Source organism: Lampetra fluviatilis, chromosome 8, assembly GCF_964198595.1.
Source record: "Lampetra fluviatilis chromosome 8, kcLamFluv1.1, whole genome shotgun sequence".
Classification (NCBI taxonomy): Eukaryota; Metazoa; Chordata; class Hyperoartia; order Petromyzontiformes; family Petromyzontidae; genus Lampetra; species Lampetra fluviatilis.
The window spans coordinates 6,883,520-6,900,357 of record NC_136282.1 but is presented as its reverse complement, the minus strand read 5'-3'; the positions used below and the strand labels follow the sequence as shown (position 1 = coordinate 6,900,357).

Here is a 16,838-nt window from a genome sequence, read left to right as displayed (position 1 = left end):
TTATTTAAACTTTCTTTCGTGACATCATGGGACCTCCTTTGCCAGTACCAAAATATGAGAATAGGTTTTGCCCTTTTTCCTGGCAACAAAACAGGTGTTGAGATGTTAAAACACCAAACTGAAACTTTTTACAAGGAATCATGTCTACAAAAACCACAATTCTTGTGGTCAGAATGCAAACAAAAAACACACTGATAATTTATGCATTGTCTTTGAAACTGATTGGTCCACACCAGAGACAGCTTTCTTTTGAGCCTCGTCTCAAACGGTGTTAGACCAGAGGACGCCAAACGGCCAGAAAAAAGGGGAAAACCTAGTCTCACTTTCTTTTGTGACGTTTAGATTTTTAGACTTAGTGCTTTCGATTTTTTTTTCTGTGGGGAAGCCTGTTGAATCCTGATTGTATTATTTTTGTTTTAGGGCATTTTGGCTTGCTTGGTGGTCATATGAGTAAATGTGACTGGTTGTTGTGAGTCTGCTCTTGTTTCTTTGGTAATGACATTGGTTTGGGCTATGCGATGTCTATTTGTGATGCAGCATCCTGTCATAATTCGTAATAGTGGTACATCCTTGATGGTTTCAGTCACCATGTATTCATGTCTCTGCAGTTAGTGTATTGTAACTTTTCATAGGTGTTGAGCCTCGTGTTAAATCACTTTATTCCACTCGATAAAGGTTACTGTCACTGTGAATATGGGGTGGTTTTAAATTTCGATTTTAAGCTTTCGTGACTGCAGGGATTCATCTTCTTGGCTCTTTCGGTAAAGTCACGTAGAAGGGAAGTAACAATAGTCTATAGCCCTAGTGTCATGGTGAGGTCATTCGAAGGCGGTTTATTTTCGGGAGGATAGCACTGAAGGCCTAGGTGTAAAACACACGGCCCGCCACTGCAGCCTGTTGAGGCTGTATGGGGATTCGTTGTTTTTGTAATTGTGAAAATGTACACGCGAATGGCTGTGTTAACAGCACGATTCATCTTCTTGGTTCTTTCGGTAAAGTCACGTAGAAGGGAAATAATAAAATAATAAAAATAAAACATAATAAAATAATTCTCACGACGTTTCGGCCACAACGCAAGCATCCGTCCTCAGGTGAAGAACAGGTCTGTCGGAAAGACAGCGTCTGAATGAACACCACCAGGCTTGGCAGCGTATATTTAGGCTCAAATACAGACCTGTTCTTGACCTGAGGATGGCTGCTTGCGTTGTGGCCGAAACGTCGTGAGAATTATTTTATTATGTTTTATTTTTATTATTTTATTATTTCCCTTCTACGTGACTTTACCGAAAGAACCAAGAAGATGAATCCCTGCAGTCACGAAAGCTTTAAATCGAAAAGCACGATTATTTATATATATGTTACTTCCACACATTAAAAGTTGACCGAGGTTCAATTCGAATTGGCTAAGCCAGTACCCAAGTAACAGTTTGCTAACCACCATACCACAGAGCTGCACATGTGATTCATGAATTCAAAACAAAACAAATACTAAGGATGCCTCATCACTTGCAAATGTAAGTGGCCAGATGGTCTTGAGGTTTTGCTCTTTGATGGTCACAGAGCAAAACCTCAAGGCCGTGTCTGTTCTGGCAGTCCACCCCAGCTCACATCCCCAGCCACTAATAAGAACGTGTTGTGGGAACAGTTTTCAATAAATTAGCTGTCCTATCTAGGGAACATCCCGTCGGTTAACTTGTGGATATAAAACATCCTGTGGCATTGTTCTTAAAAGTAAGCTATTCCGTGCCGGTATATGACAGCTACATCTTTTTTTTCTTCGCTAAATTGTCCACTGTTTGCTACAACGGGCCCGTATGCACGGCTCGGGGCCTTTCACAATGCAGCTGTAAGTGATGGACTGCTTTATGCACGTACAAAAAAGAACCCCCACTATGTAATAATATTGTTACGTTAAATATATTTACATGCCAATTTAATTTTTTTTTTAAATCGCACAGTGTTTCAACGGTGCATCACAAAAAGAATGTACACGTAACAACAGAGAAAGAATCACATTATATTAATCGCCACGAAAGGGCTCGAAATACAGATTCAACACGCAGGTTTGAAAGTAGGCAAACAAATCATAGGCGTGAAAGTCGAACGCACCGAAGCCAATAAACCTATCAAACATGCGCCTGATCTCTGCCTGGCTGGTAACATCTTTTACACATCTGTCAGCAAAAGTGCATATGGGTCTGTCCAAGATGTAGTCGGGGTTTGTAAAATGTTTATGGAGGGGGCCGAGAAATATGTGTGAGATAGGTGATACACTCCACTGTTTTCATCCAAAGGGAATGTGGAAAGAGATATAAAACAGAGAGGAGTCTTTTTTCGTTTGCTTTATTGAAGTCATATTCTTGCAAGTGAGCCTATAAAATAACTGCACCGATGTTGGAATAAAGTAGGTACAGTATTAAAGTACAGTATACAAATATGATGGTTGTTATTTCATTGATTTTTTTTCCTTCACTGCCAATGAGAAAGGAAATGAGAAGCCGCGTTTGAATACCTGAAATGTGGCGACATTTTTAGACACTATCTCCAGAGCAATTTGACCAATCTTTTCCTCTGATAGGTGCAGTGCCACAGAGCTTTTCTCATCATCACTGTGCAAGTGACACAGACAAATGCAAAGGTTGGAATTTCCAGAAGAAAAAAAACATCTCCCCATTTGTTGTTATTCTCCACTGCCTTATTTTCTTTGCCCGTAACCTGTTATCTCCCAAACTAGCCCCCCATCTCTCAAGAATGTTTACAAATGCTTCAAGACAACAGTGCAACAGAATGCAACGAGCTGTTGTTCGATTCACGCAGAAAATAGTACAGCACCAGAGTTTAAGTTTAGTACAAAATATCAGCGAACATTGCCACGTAAAGATATTGCGCAATCCAAGGATGGTGGTCTCATAAAGGGCTGATAAGAATATGCTTTTTTAGATTCCTGCAGAGTGTGTCTATTACAAATGAAGCAAAGTAGTGTGTTTCGTTTGAGTGATCGAGACGAAGTGCCTCTGCCAAAGAGCCATTGTCCGGGGTGTATTGATGTCCTCGCACATTTAAATGTCTGCCACCTGGCTTTTAATACTCTGCTGAATTGTACACTCTTGTGTTTGCATTCAAAGCTCGCTGCTTTTGAGAGACCTCCCAATTGTTTGCTTTTAAATGAGGCCCTAAATCAGTGCACGATAATAAATTACCGGCGCTGTCCTGGGGCAGGAGAATGTGGCCAGAGCGTGCGCAAGAATAAGCAGGGAGGAGAAGCCGCTGAACCTGAGCCGAGAGTCGATGATGCAGAGCACAACCCAATGATGTTTAAATAATAACACGCAGTTCTTCATTGTCAAGTCGAGATATACTTTTGTGAGAAAACGCAGGGAGTGAGGGCCAGGCTATCAAATGTGCCACACATTCACACAAAGGACCGTTAGCTTTCGGATGCAATTTTTTTTAAGAGCACAGAATGTGCACTGAGGTTTGAAATTCCCCACATTGGCTTTACATTTTTAAGGAATTGTCACCCTGCAGATAGTCTGCAATGCACAGTATTATTTAGGTTGTTTCATGTTGTGCAGGGGTTACGGTTTAATCCTCTCCCACATATACATACGTGCCACCTCCCCATGTCACCCTCATCCTACAAAGCACGATTGTATGGGAAAATAACTGGTGAAAACTGACTGTAAATGTCCACGCTCATGATATTTCATGAGCCCAGTGTTAAGACTTCAGCATGTCACTGCTGGAAACATTTACAAGGACAGAGCTTGTTCGGCAGTGGCCATCCTCTGGAGAGGTTGACACGTGGCGGGTTAATGTGACATTTCCAACCGCTGGATCACGGCCGTTAAAAGAGAATAGTGTCCGTGCCATTGCTCGCTTGAGCATGGAGAGTGTTGACTTCAGCGACTTGACTTGAATGCATGGAAGACTTTAGAAGGAGAGCGGACGCACGTTTTGAACACGCCCAGCCTAATAAAAGATTTGGCCGTCCTTTGTCGCGCGTGAATTGCGCTCCACCCGTGCCACCGGCTCCTGTTACTTTGTCCTGCCACGTCGCCCCCCACACATCGCTTGGAGCTCAGCTTCGTCGTAGCTTCGTCATAGCTGGTGCGCGCAGGCGAGCACACGTGCGCACGGCGCCCCGCCATAAATTCGATTTCCCATCCGTGCCGCGACGCAGGCAAAGCTGTGATTATTGTGCACGGTCAGGATTGCCGATAACGTTAAATCACGTGACGTGCGCGGAAAGTTAGAGCGGCCGATGTTGGAGGCGCTCGCTGTTATTTATGACAGCGGGGACCCCACTGCCTTTGTGCCGCGTGCGCCGCATCTCGTTTGCGCGTTGATGCGAGGCCGCTGCGTGCCCGCGTCTCAGAGCCCCGGTAGCAGTGGCCACTGCGTCGCACGATCACGGATGTTTTTTTTTTCTCCGAGTAGGCAGTGACACAACAAGTCCAGTTCAAAGACCGTAATTGTAACGTGCACGTACATGTAGAACTTATGGGTTTTTTTATCAATCCACTGCTGTGTGAGGGCCTCGCCATTCCACTTTGGTCATGGGAATTTGAAACCATATTTTACCACGCTGTATCTACGTACACTAATTATACATGCAGTTATGTATGAAAATATAAATATGTGTAAATATGTCATCATTATCACCAGCCATACTCTATGCACTGTTGGATGAAATCATTACCATCCCTCATAGTCTCTTAATGCCACAATCCATCTCGGCGGTAATTTACTCGGTTGTGTTCCCTCCTTGCGGCTGCCATCATCACTCCATCTCCGCGGCGGTTGTTCCCTCTGGCGTCTTTCTGCCATTCGTCGGGCACGACCGTCGGCCATGAGGAGTTAAGGACTTGCATTTATCGGGCGCTTAAATACCTCGGCATCTCAATATAGCGCGCCGCGCTATAAACTGTCTCCGTAGCGAGCGCACGGACCATTGTTGTAAAAAGGATCTCAAACGAAAATCGTGGGAGAAACCATTATTTATCTTCTTCATTGCCGGTAACTTTTTTGTGACAAAAGCAACAACATGTGGATGCTATCACCGCTGAATTCTGACTCATCGTAACCATGTTGCATTTCTCCAGACATTCTAGTTTTCGCTCACACTCGAATATTACTCAAGAAATTGGAAACAAGAACCCAAAGTTGAACTGTTCTGATGAAAAGAAAAAAAAAACGCTTTATACTCAGGGAGGTTTATTTTATGAATACAGAATTGATGCAGTATTCCCTCGTTATTCGCAAGGGATACCTTCTGGAGATACTCGTGAATAAAAAATTTCACGGATAATGATATTGGCCTATGAAAACGTATCTTTTTAATGAATTCCCGTAAATAAATGCATCCGCTATTAAATACATGAAAATTATCATAATGTAGGGGTGTTAGAGAGAGAGCCGTTATGCATGGCAGCTTATGGGAAACAAACACAGTGGGCGGGGCTACGTGAGTGCACGGGGGGGGGGGTGCTCTCAACGACGTCCGCACCAGGCAGCCCGGGGCCCCACCCCTCAGCGGGGTGGAGTATAAAGGGGGATGTGTCAGAGGGCTCGGGGCAGAATGTTTAAGTAAACTCTTGAAGACCGAATACTGCCTAGCTAGAGCCCTGGACTCCCCTGGGACGCCGCCCTTGTCAGGGCCGCGCAGGACCGAGCCAGCGGCGTGGTCCCGTGAACCAGAGCCAGGACTCTGGGACTCCGGGTACCGTAGCCCGACTGACCAGTGTCGGGCCAGACAGCCTCCCCTAGCCCAGTAATTGGAGGATTAGGAGGCAGGCTAGGGGTAGCTAGCCGTGTGTTCCCAGCTATCCGGGTGAGGGGGCCGATACCCCCTCCAGTACTGTATGTCCCCAGTGACTGTTGTGAAATAAATACGTGTGCCTCTACTCCGGTGTGCACGCGTCCTCAACGGTACTACAATAACACAAAAACAATTAAATTGGCAATAATAAACATAAAGTAAATAAATATGAAAGTATTAAATAATCGTTTAGAAATTAACTTACCTTAAATTATGATGATGCTGCGCAGTAGCATCATCACTTTATGTCATCACTTTCTCTCTCTCTTCCTCGATGCAGTCGTGTAGAGTTCCAGATGCCATCCGTGGATAGCCAAATTTGCGGATATCAAGTTTGTGAAAAACGAGGCAATACTGTGAAGCAGAATATATTGATTGGAGTGGTGGTGCAAGTGGTTAGTCCACTGTGCTATGAACTCGCCAACCCGAGTTCAATTCCCTTTCGTGATTGGGAGACCTCCACACACTTTCACGGTGTGAAGAGGCCTTCAGCCAGCAGTGGATTAACAAAGGGCTGTGAATTAGAATATGTACAGTATATTGCTGTATCAACTGTAAAACACATGCGGGCTATATAAATGCTGTACAGCACAGCAAAAATATATAGAGATGTGTTGTGACAGATGAGTCTGGGTGGCTTTGGGGACTTGATGCAGCGTGTCGGTGTATGGAGCCAACTCGCTGCAGGCTTGGGGGTGTTAAGTCCTCGAGGCACACACACAAATAGTTCCATCTCACCAGAATTTAGTTTCAGCCTGGCCACTGACAACAGAGTGCTGCTGGACGGAGGCCTCCTCATTTGCCACGTCACTCTTGGGGGTTGTTTGACCATACTTCACCAAGCTGGTCACATGCGTGGTTGGTGAATGGGGCTTCAGATATCACTCACTACTGATGTGAGCCGTTGGTCAGGAATCAAGTTCGGGTTGGCCGTAGGGTTCATAGTGCAGTGTAAGCATCAATATGATGATACCATTACAATCTGACTCCCAAGTCAACTCTGTGTCTTCCATATTTATCTCTATATATACACAAAACTTTCTTTCACTGTGTCATTTTAATCTCTGTGCTCTGAAAATGTGTTAAGTGCACCCCAGAGACAAAGCACTGTTGTGTTAATTTGTGAAAACTTAAACATAGAGCAGACCACTTTTATTTGGCCAAGAACAGCTCTGGTTATACACCATGAATGGCTCAAGTCTTTCACCCTATTGTACTCTCAGAGTTAAGTGCAGTGTGTAAACTAATGAAAATAGTTTTAATTTTGTGGACCTCATTTCAAAATAATTGAGTGTGACCATAAGTGACCGTGCTGATGCGAAGCTTGCTGCGTGTGACAGCGTCAGAGAGGCGACAGGTTTGTTTTTCGCATGGACACCCTAAGGGCCTGTGAATACATTATGTGAGAGGTCCTGGCTTAATTCTCAAACATGGCTCGTACCCTCCCTGAGCCACCCAGCTGACCTACCCCATATTCTCTCCTTCTGCTGTGTGCAGAAGAAACAACAATGTCCAACTACACAATGCTTTGCTGCTGCTGTCAATGAAATAGACAGAAGCAGAGAGACATAATAATAGTTTCATGAAGATATATAGATACATATACACACACATTTCGGAGCAGTGTATCGAGAATGTGAGGTGTCAGAACATCGTAAATCTTTCCTCCGCACCCTCACACTTTGGTTGTCGTGAACAAAGAGATGAAAATTGGCGCATTGCGAGCAAGGCACGGGATTGCATCCGGTGAATCTTCGGTGACTCTGCCGAAATGGGAACGGAAATTGCAACGAGCTCAGTGCGCGTACAGAGTGTCGCTCACCCCAGTTGATGGATGGCACTCTAAATGACGCTGTGAATAAAGGCGGCGTCGATTCAGTTCTAACCTTCCGACTCTCCCTTTGCTAAGTCTCGGGTTTTCGCAGTGCCACTGTATAAAAAGTGATTGGGATAAAATATTGTATCCAGGACTTCAGGCGCCTTGTCACGTAACAAGGTAATGTGACTGAATTTCAACACTTAATTTGGTGCATATATCAGCGCGGATTTTTTTTTTTACTTCTCAACGAGCTGACACACATTCAAATTGAATTTAGTTTTAGTCGGCAGTGGAGCAGTGAGACCTTGGTCACGTACACTCGTGTGCGCTATAGGTTGATAATTAATTAAGCCCTCAAATTGTTGGCGATGCCACATTCATCTCTTCCTTATTGACACTTATTTGTGAGAATTAAAAATATGGACTTGCGTTTATCGGCATTAACAATTATTTTACACCATGTCATTTTATTAAGTAAACGTAAAATGTTGCCTTGACTTCGTAATTTCAGCCAAATGGAAACGTTATGGTAAATGTAACACCATGCATGACGTTCCGTTATTGATTTTTTTACACATATCATCTGCTGTGGTATCTTATTTTGTATGAGGAAGGTATTAAGGAAGAACATGTGAAAATATTACAATACTGGTTTCACCATTGTCTAATGTTGATAGGCCATATACAATTAAACATGTATTGGTGTTTTTACTGTCACCGAGAGGATTGAAAGATCTCAATATTTTGAGCGACTAGTCTCTTTGAGGATATATTTCTTGAAATAAAATTACTTCAGGAAACATAATATCAATTTCCTCAAATATTCCAGTTGGCAGAAACTTACAGACATCTTACGTAAAAAAACACAAGTGTTTTCTTTACCTTAATGAACGTGTTATTGTATAAGTCCATAGTGTAGTGTTGATCGTGGTTGTGTGTGCTCAGGAGCTGACGTGAAGATACGAGACAGCCAAGGCCTGACTGCATTTGACTACATCCACGACCATGCTGAGTGGATTGAGAGCCGTCTCTTCACAGACGAGACTGTTACTTGGCTCAAAGGTACCGCTATCAAGTTAAATAAATAAAAATTCTGAACATGTTTTATTTCAAAGATCAGCAGGAGGGTTGTTATGAAGTTGCGGAGCTAGCAAAAACATGAAATACTTTTGTCTTGTTTTCTGAACAGTTTTAGCTTCCATACCTCTCACACCTCTCAGTCAATTACCATTTAGTTTTATTGTGTTCAGTCGTAATGATTATTGTTACGCTTGTTTACCCAGTAAAGCCTTGCTGAGTCGCAGGATTCTTTTTCAGGAGGGTCCTGCAAAGTTTTTCGCAGTCAAGGGCAATGTTGCTGCTGTGCGTAATCCCTAAAGAGTAATTTGCGTCTTCTTGGTTCTTTCGGTAAAGTCACGTAGAAGGAAAATAATAAAATTATAAAAATAAAACATAATTAAATAATTCTCACAACGTTTTGGCCACAACGCAAGCAGCCGTCCTCTTCACCTGAGGACGGCTGCTTGCGTTGTGGCCGAAACATCGTGAGAATTATTTTATTATGTTTTATTTTTATTATTTGATTATTTTCCTTCTACGTGACTTTACCGAAATAACCAAGAAGATGAATCCCTGCAGTCACGAAAGCTTTTAATCGAAAAAGAGTCATTTGCAGTTCATTTTTCAGCTTTAAAATGTTTGGCCAATGCCGGGTTTCACCGTATGTATTTAGCTATGGGAGGAAACAGAGGCAGAGCCTACAAACTCCACGTAGAGAGGCTCCCGAGTCAGAAAATCTTGCTGTGAGGTACAAGCATAACCACTACGCCAAGATGCCATACAATATAATAATTCTCATTATTTGTCGTCAACAGCTCACAATCTACCATGTGCTTGAAAACTAATGACCTAAAACTTTCAGTGGCACATCCTGAAAAGGGATTACATTTTTTATAGTGTGTGTGTGTGTGTGCGGACACGTGTGAATGTCAAGCGTGCATGTTCATCGGTGCTCATTAGCATTCGTGTAGTCAAAACCGTAAATCACATTTCACTTCATCTCACACGCACCTTCAGCTGGATGAGCAATGTGTAGCCAATTGGGGTGCAGAGAACACGGTTGAATTTTCGTACTGCGGTTCGACCGGCACCACTCGGCTGGGGCAGCGTAGTCCAATGCGAGACACTGACAGGGGCAATTGTTTGTGTAATTTTCCCAATGGTGGACAACTTGAAAGGATCCCAACACATTTAAACGGCTGTATAATTGCACTGCCATTGCCAAACAAATGTTTCCACTATTCTGAGAAAGTGTCGGTATATTGCATAAATACTGTGCCCTTGTTTTTGCAGTCAGCGCACGATTCTCTTGGACATCATTAGTCCATTTAAATACTTCCTTACAATGGCAAGCGTTCCTCAATGAGGTCAAGTGCTTTTTAAGCGAGCACCTATTAAGGATGACACTGCATACGATGCAGTGGCATAACCATACTTTGACACTTTTGATTTCCCCAGTGCCGATGTTGACATTCCGCATCAGGTACTATTTTTGTGGCTGAAACAACCTAGGGTAGGCCCAGGTCAGGCTCAAGACCCAGTTGTCAATGATGGTATGAATGGCCAGAAATCAAGCAAAGGTCATGGGATTCACAGGGCATCACGCAAATCACTGCGCCACTCCTTCAGACATGCGTGCACACACACACTCAGACATACCCAGAACAGCATTGAAGGGTGCGGGCCAAACATTTTAATTTAATTTCATCAGCAGGAAACAACCTCATTTCAAGTGTTATGGCTTATTTTTAAAGCTACTTATTTTCGCTCAGTTTTACTGCATATTAAAATGTACGATTGTGTGTGTGGTTTTTTTTTTTACCCCACGGCAGAAGGTCATGTTGTTTTGTTCAAGCTGAGCCGAGTCATAACATCTCTCAGTACAATTTCTGTTCGTGGAAAAGTGCCATCACCATCTGTCTGCTGAGCGAAATGGCAGGGCTATTGCCTGGCGTCACCGGGCCAGGCAGGCCACCGGGGCGATCCTGCACGTTAGATAATCAGCGCCGAAGCCCTCTGCAGGGAGCCGTTAGTTCTGACTGTAGATCACTGAGTGGCAGGCAGCGACCCCGGTGACCTCACCCCTCGTCGGCACAACTGCTTGTGTACTTGCAGGTGGCATTGCTTCAAATTTTCAGATGAATTAACATAAATATCAGGCTAATGTCAACGATTGCTTTCTGGACAGTTGAGTCTTTGTGCACTCATTGCAACTTAGCGAAATGTAGTCGATTAGCATTTACAAAGAGATAATTTGGTAATGGTGAGTAATCCGCCAATTCAGCCACGACTTGAGCACGCAGTGACCTCGCCTTACAAGCAGTGCTCACATGTTGATTTCAACCTCACAATTCAGCAGACGCTTCATTTCATGTGATGATGCTCCTCCCGGCAATGGATTTCATATCAAGAATGTAGACAATTCTTTGCTATTTATTGGCTAAAAGATTTCCAAACAGATAAAATGTCGTAATGGACAAAGTATATCTTTGCATCTGTTGACTGCGAATTATAATCACTCCATCATAGTCAAAAGTGAATAAATTAGCACACAACAATAATAAAAGTTCGGCACATGTTTAAAAAAAAAGATTTATATTATCACGAATTTGGCGAGTTAGCCAAGTTTATGAGCCAAACTAAAGTGCACTTACAAGACAAGGGTGATATGAACCTTATGGCGGTACCCCGGGGTATCATAGTACCCCGGCTCTCGCATAATGTCCGTGATGCAGTCACTGTTAGTCTGTTGATGGTCGGCGATGCGGCGATCGACTCATCTCGACGAGCTGTACACGATGCATTATGGTGCATACGAGCGTTCAGGGTTTCAGCGCAATCGTCCTCGCTGCGTTTCGACATCGCGGAGTAGCACTGATTGCGGACTGATTGGTACCCCAGTCGTGGAGTTAAGTACACCCCTGGAAAAAAATAGTGTCCCAGAAATTAAATATTGTATTGCTTCGGCCAGTTTGTATCATTTTGTACCCCGGGGTCCCGCTATGATAATCATATGTCGCATTGATCGATGCAGTCATGTCCAGCATGGTAAATTAAATTCCATGTCAATTTTAATAATTCAAAACATAATGGTTCTGTTATGGTGGGTTTTCTCGTCAATTACAGATTTGATTATCATTTCAAACACCATTCTTGAATTTAGATTGTTTCAATATACAGTACTTTCACGGAAAGATTTCTAATTTTTTTCTGCTCATCAATTGAGAGCACTATTAAATTATTGTGCTCGTTTGCCAGAACTATAGCCTGCAAAGGTGTTCGTGCTTTGAAATCAAAATAATGCAATGTTATTGAGGAATTGTTGAGTTGTAATTGTGGTTAAACTTGCTTTGTAACTGGAGATTCGGTGTTACAAAGGCGTTGTTCTTCAGGTGTCTCACATGGCCCTTAAAACCAGTGAACACTGCACAGACAAGGCATGAAGATGTTAAAGCGAGGATAAACCCAGGGAACACTGCCCAGACAAGGCATGAAGATGGTAAATCGAGGATGAAAACAGTGAACACTGGATATAAAATTATCCATCAGTCAATTATGAATAAAATGGAAAGTTGGATTTCAGCCAAAATTAACTATATGGTACAGGTAGTGGTAACAAAGTTGGTGGGTGAGGCATGGTGCTGGCCATATTACAATCTCATGTGCCGTGCTGGTCTTAATACATTCTGACGAACAGAATTGCCTTGACAGTCAGTGCTGGTTTATTAAGGAATCATTGTTTCTTTTGTTTGCTGTGCGTGTTTGTGTTGTGTGATTGTATGCAGCATATGAGCTGAAACAAGGCAGAGATCTCATCAAAAGCATAACCAGAAAATTACAAGTACGAAAGCGAAGTGTTCAGAGCAGTGGTGTCCTTCAAAGCCAACTGTCGAAGACCTTTGGAGACTCAGTGTCCTCCTGGATCAAGTCAATGCCACCACTGTGCTTCGGGTCTGGTTTCCAGGCCGTGCTGGCCGAGGAAGTCCCACGCAACCTTTCGTTGCGCGCAGAGCAAGCGGCAAAACGCAGCCTCGGCCATCACATCGACAGTTCTGCTGTTGCTGTACAGCCAACCGCGAACTTGATGATGCACTGCAGCAGAGAGGCCACTTTAAGATTAAATCCTCAGAGCAAATTTTCTCATCTGCACCGCCAGAAAGACCTTCAATCTGAACTGCAAAGCGACGGAAATGTGGGCCGTGAACCCAGGAAGCACGGCATCCTCGGAGGCCAGTGTTCTCATTACCTCTGTGGCAGTGTTGCACCTGCGGGGTCAGGAGGTCGTACAGTCCAGGAGATTCTGACAACCGCCTTGGCAGAACTAAATGGGGGCGATGTTGTCGCGACACCCAGGCCCACGATTGCCCTGCCTTACACAGAGCTCCCCGGAATGCTGCCTCGTGAGCCAATTTGCCAAAGAAAACAAAACCTGCATTGCTGAATGCGCAAATGAGGCCCTTGCAGCCTGGCTTTATGTCCCACATTAGCATTTGATGCTATGACATGAGACTTGTTTACACCACAAGGCTGCCACATTAAACACACATTTGTATTTTACAATATATTACTTGAATAAATGGTTCATTAAGTTAACAAGCAAATGAATAGCAATAGGAATGCAATAACATGAGTAAATGAAAAACTATGTATGTAAGGAAATAGATAAAACCATTAAAATAAACAGGCCGGGGCAGAGCCAATGCTGGCTGTGTTAATGATGCTGGCATCAGTTCTTAATATCTGCATTTACTTTAATTTTCAAGGAAGTGAATATGCAATATGTATCTGTAATTGAAGATGACAATATAGTTGTGTGTGCTGATGATGAACTGGCTGCATTAATGTAGGTCAATGCTCATGCCTATTGATTGTGCATGTCTCGTATACATCTTTGTACCCTATAGTGAGCATTTAAAAAAAATCCACACATTCTTTCTCATGAAACCTGTGAGATGAGGCACCGGGGCTGTGTTTGAGAATTTTAATGACTGTTTAAAACGTAGACTTTCGAATTGTAAATGTTGTGGGTTTACTCTCCAACACACCGGTGTGCTGAACTAGTAATGAATTGCATGTTCTGTTTACGTGACAGCCCTTACTAATTGGCTGCGTCAGGTGGTTCCGGGTTTAACGACACCAAAAAAACTCTATTATTGATTATTTTAATGACTACAGTCTTAAAATTTTCATTGCAGGTCATCACAATTAATGAATTTTGATTTTTTTTTTAAAACCTGACATATAATTGACGTGTGAACGACATGAGATTTCACCCGAATAGATTTGGGTATTTTTGAAAATAAAATACACAGTAAAGAAATTCATCCATATGTGGACCTCAAAATAACACGTAAAATTTGTTTTTGTTTAAACAGTTCACTATATACGTTTTGCTTTTAAGTTAACGCAGATAGTATTGCTTAGTCTATTTTGCGTGTCCAATGGAATGTAAAATGATCTGCGTTGAACGTGTTTATTTTTGTCAAAGATTGTTTTCATCTCAATCCTATGATTCAGTATAACCGAGGCAAATTAATAAAACGATTAGGCTAACAGCAGTGTGCAATCATTTTCCTAGGAACATCTAAATGCATATATCCAGCACAGATAGGAGTTAAGAACATCAAGTAATATGTGCAGTTTCAAAGGGTCAGAGCACTTTGGCTACATTCAAATTTACTCCCCTGGTGTCATCTGGAGTGGTTTTCTAAAGCGTGATATCTCACGCAAGGAGCAATAGCTTTAACCACTGTACAAAAAACTCATCTGCATTCACCATGCTTTATGCATGTATGTTCAACTTCTTTCGTGCCGCACAGAGCCTACCGTGCTAATCGGATGTGCGTGATGAGTCTTTCTAAGGCCTCGTCTTTCCTCTCCCAGGCTCTGTGTCTCGAGTTATTTGCAAAATGCCTCTGGCCTCCGTTTGCTCATCAGCACTGCGTGTGGGTGTGTGAATCGAGATGGGTTTACAGTCGGGTGTGAGAGATTACAGAAAAGCTCTATTCCTGAGATAAGGCAGTGCATTGGACTTCGCCGGTTGCAGTTGTGCTGCTAAGCCCCGGCTTTTGTTAGATAATGCGTCTGGCAGCATCTAAATTTGGATGAAAGCTGTCTTTCCATTAAACTATGACTGCGTGCAGCAATTTTCAGGAAACTGGTAAAACAGTTACGGCTGACAGACGAGAAGTAAATTTGCACATCGTTTACATATTTTACAGATATATAGGGAGCTGAATAACCTATCGCGCTGGCTGTCCACCCATGGCAGATCACCTTGAAGGTCAGTTTACAGACCTATAGTGCCTCAAACGATCAGGGTCCAAGTGATTTGCAAGACCTTTGCCCCTGCTGCTGCTGCCTCCGCTCTGCTCCTTTCTAACCTGGCTTTGAGTTTTCATTTCATGTTGGCTAAGCCGATCATTCTCATCGGAGTTCAATTATCATTTTGTTTTTGTGTGCATTTTGTGAAATGCGCTGTTTTATATATATATAAATTAATACATTGATTAATTGAAGATGCTCAAATACTCTCTGTCAGGCGTGTCGGTATTGAAAGATTAATAATCTCGGCTACATATGCAAAAGATACAGCACCCATGGGTCTTCCATCTGAAATGGTTCAAATGTGTTCGCATTTTAAATATTCAAACCTTGGTTTAAAACATGCTAAATAAGTGGTAATTTATACTTTTCCAATACTTCCAAGACATTGCTACTGAGTCAATCTTTTTCAACATTTGTGTGTTGTCATTTAAATATTATATATAGAAAAGTTAAGTAATAACATTAAAACATTTGGAAAGCTTCATTTTGTGCAGGGCATGGATAATTTTAGCTAAAATGTTACAGAAGTAAGAGGTGATTTTCTCTCTGCCCTTAACTTTACAGTTATGCACTGTTGATTAGCTTCTGTGTGACGTTAAAACAGAGCTGTACGACAATCAATCACAATCATTTTACTACAGAGCATGTTTAAAGCATGAGGCCAATGCATATTGATGTCCTGTTTATTGACTCACTTTCATTCGGTGGCAGTTTTACTCACAAAATTGTCTGTCAACGCATATACTCGATATAAAACAAATTCTGAGAATCTAATTACGACAAATAGCATTGTGCTATGAGAGAGCAGCTATTTAAGATAATTGTAAACAATTTCTGTAGTCGCGAGTGCTTTGTGATGTATCAGTAGTATGCAGGATCTTCCAGATGAGTAGTCCATCCCCCAATGTATGTACGTTGAACTTCTTTCGCACCGTACGTAGCCCACCGTGCTGATCGGAGGTGCGGGTATATTGTGGAGCTCTTCATTTAAGAGGCCCTCTCTGTCCCTATTGTCTCTTCTTGCTCCCTCTTCACTGGAACAAACTCACCCCTCCACATGAAACAAGTCACCTTCGCTCACTCGATTCCACTCCCCACTCAAAACTCACACATGTTGTGACGTAGCCCACCCCACGACCCCTTAATCTCCCCCTCGCAATCACCACCGTTCATTTTCCCCTCTTCGTATTCTCATTACATGGCTTTCACTCATTCCCCCATTCATTCAATCCATCTGTAGAGGACCATTCATCATCGTTTACTGTCATCAATTTCGCTTTCACCAAATTCACGTATCACAGAATTGCCCATTGTTTCCTCTCTCATCTACTTTGTTCACCTCATCTCCACCATTACCTTCATGCACGTTGCACCGTTGTTAATTCCTCGTAAAGCGCCTTGGTTAGGGCGTTATATAAATTCCTTTAAGATAAGATGAAATAATTCTTGTCAGGTGCTGTTCCACAAAACCTATGCTGTAGCTCACATTTTTTTGTTCTTTTTGACGTTGGTTGGCACAGACGCACAATGCCCCTGTGCTAATTGACTCATATGCAAATGAGCCATACATGCCTAAATTAGACCGCTGTGGCTGGCATTGCTTCGGAACTTATTCTTCAAGATTTGGAACCGTCACCTCGAACAGATCATAAAATACCGCGCATCCAGACTGATACAAACACAATGATGCCCCCTCAAGCCTTGACGGACTTTCGGAGGCAAGTGCCGTCGGCCGGCACCTTTGAAAACCGGCACGGCAACGCGGGGGCAGGTGGCCGGCACGACGTCCGGCCGCCCTTGACACTCACATAC

At 42.9% G+C, this 16,838-nt stretch overlaps 1 protein-coding gene across 3 annotated transcripts in view; it reads left to right on the top strand.

The window, feature by feature from the left end:
- The window catches only part of LOC144933801 (uncharacterized), a 101,213-nt gene extending 85,781 nt beyond the window's left edge, over positions 1 to 15,432 (top strand). For all 3 annotated transcript variants that reach the window (XM_078858953.1, XM_078858951.1, XM_078858952.1), the window contains 2 exons: positions 8,586 to 8,702; positions 12,485 to 15,432. In XM_078858953.1, the coding sequence (XP_078715079.1) occupies positions 8,586 to 8,702; positions 12,485 to 13,140 (773 nt within the window). In that variant the 3' untranslated portion in view covers positions 13,141 to 15,432. The remainder of the gene's footprint in view (positions 1 to 8,585; positions 8,703 to 12,484) is intronic.
- The last annotated feature ends 1,406 nt before the right edge of the window (positions 15,433 to 16,838 follow it).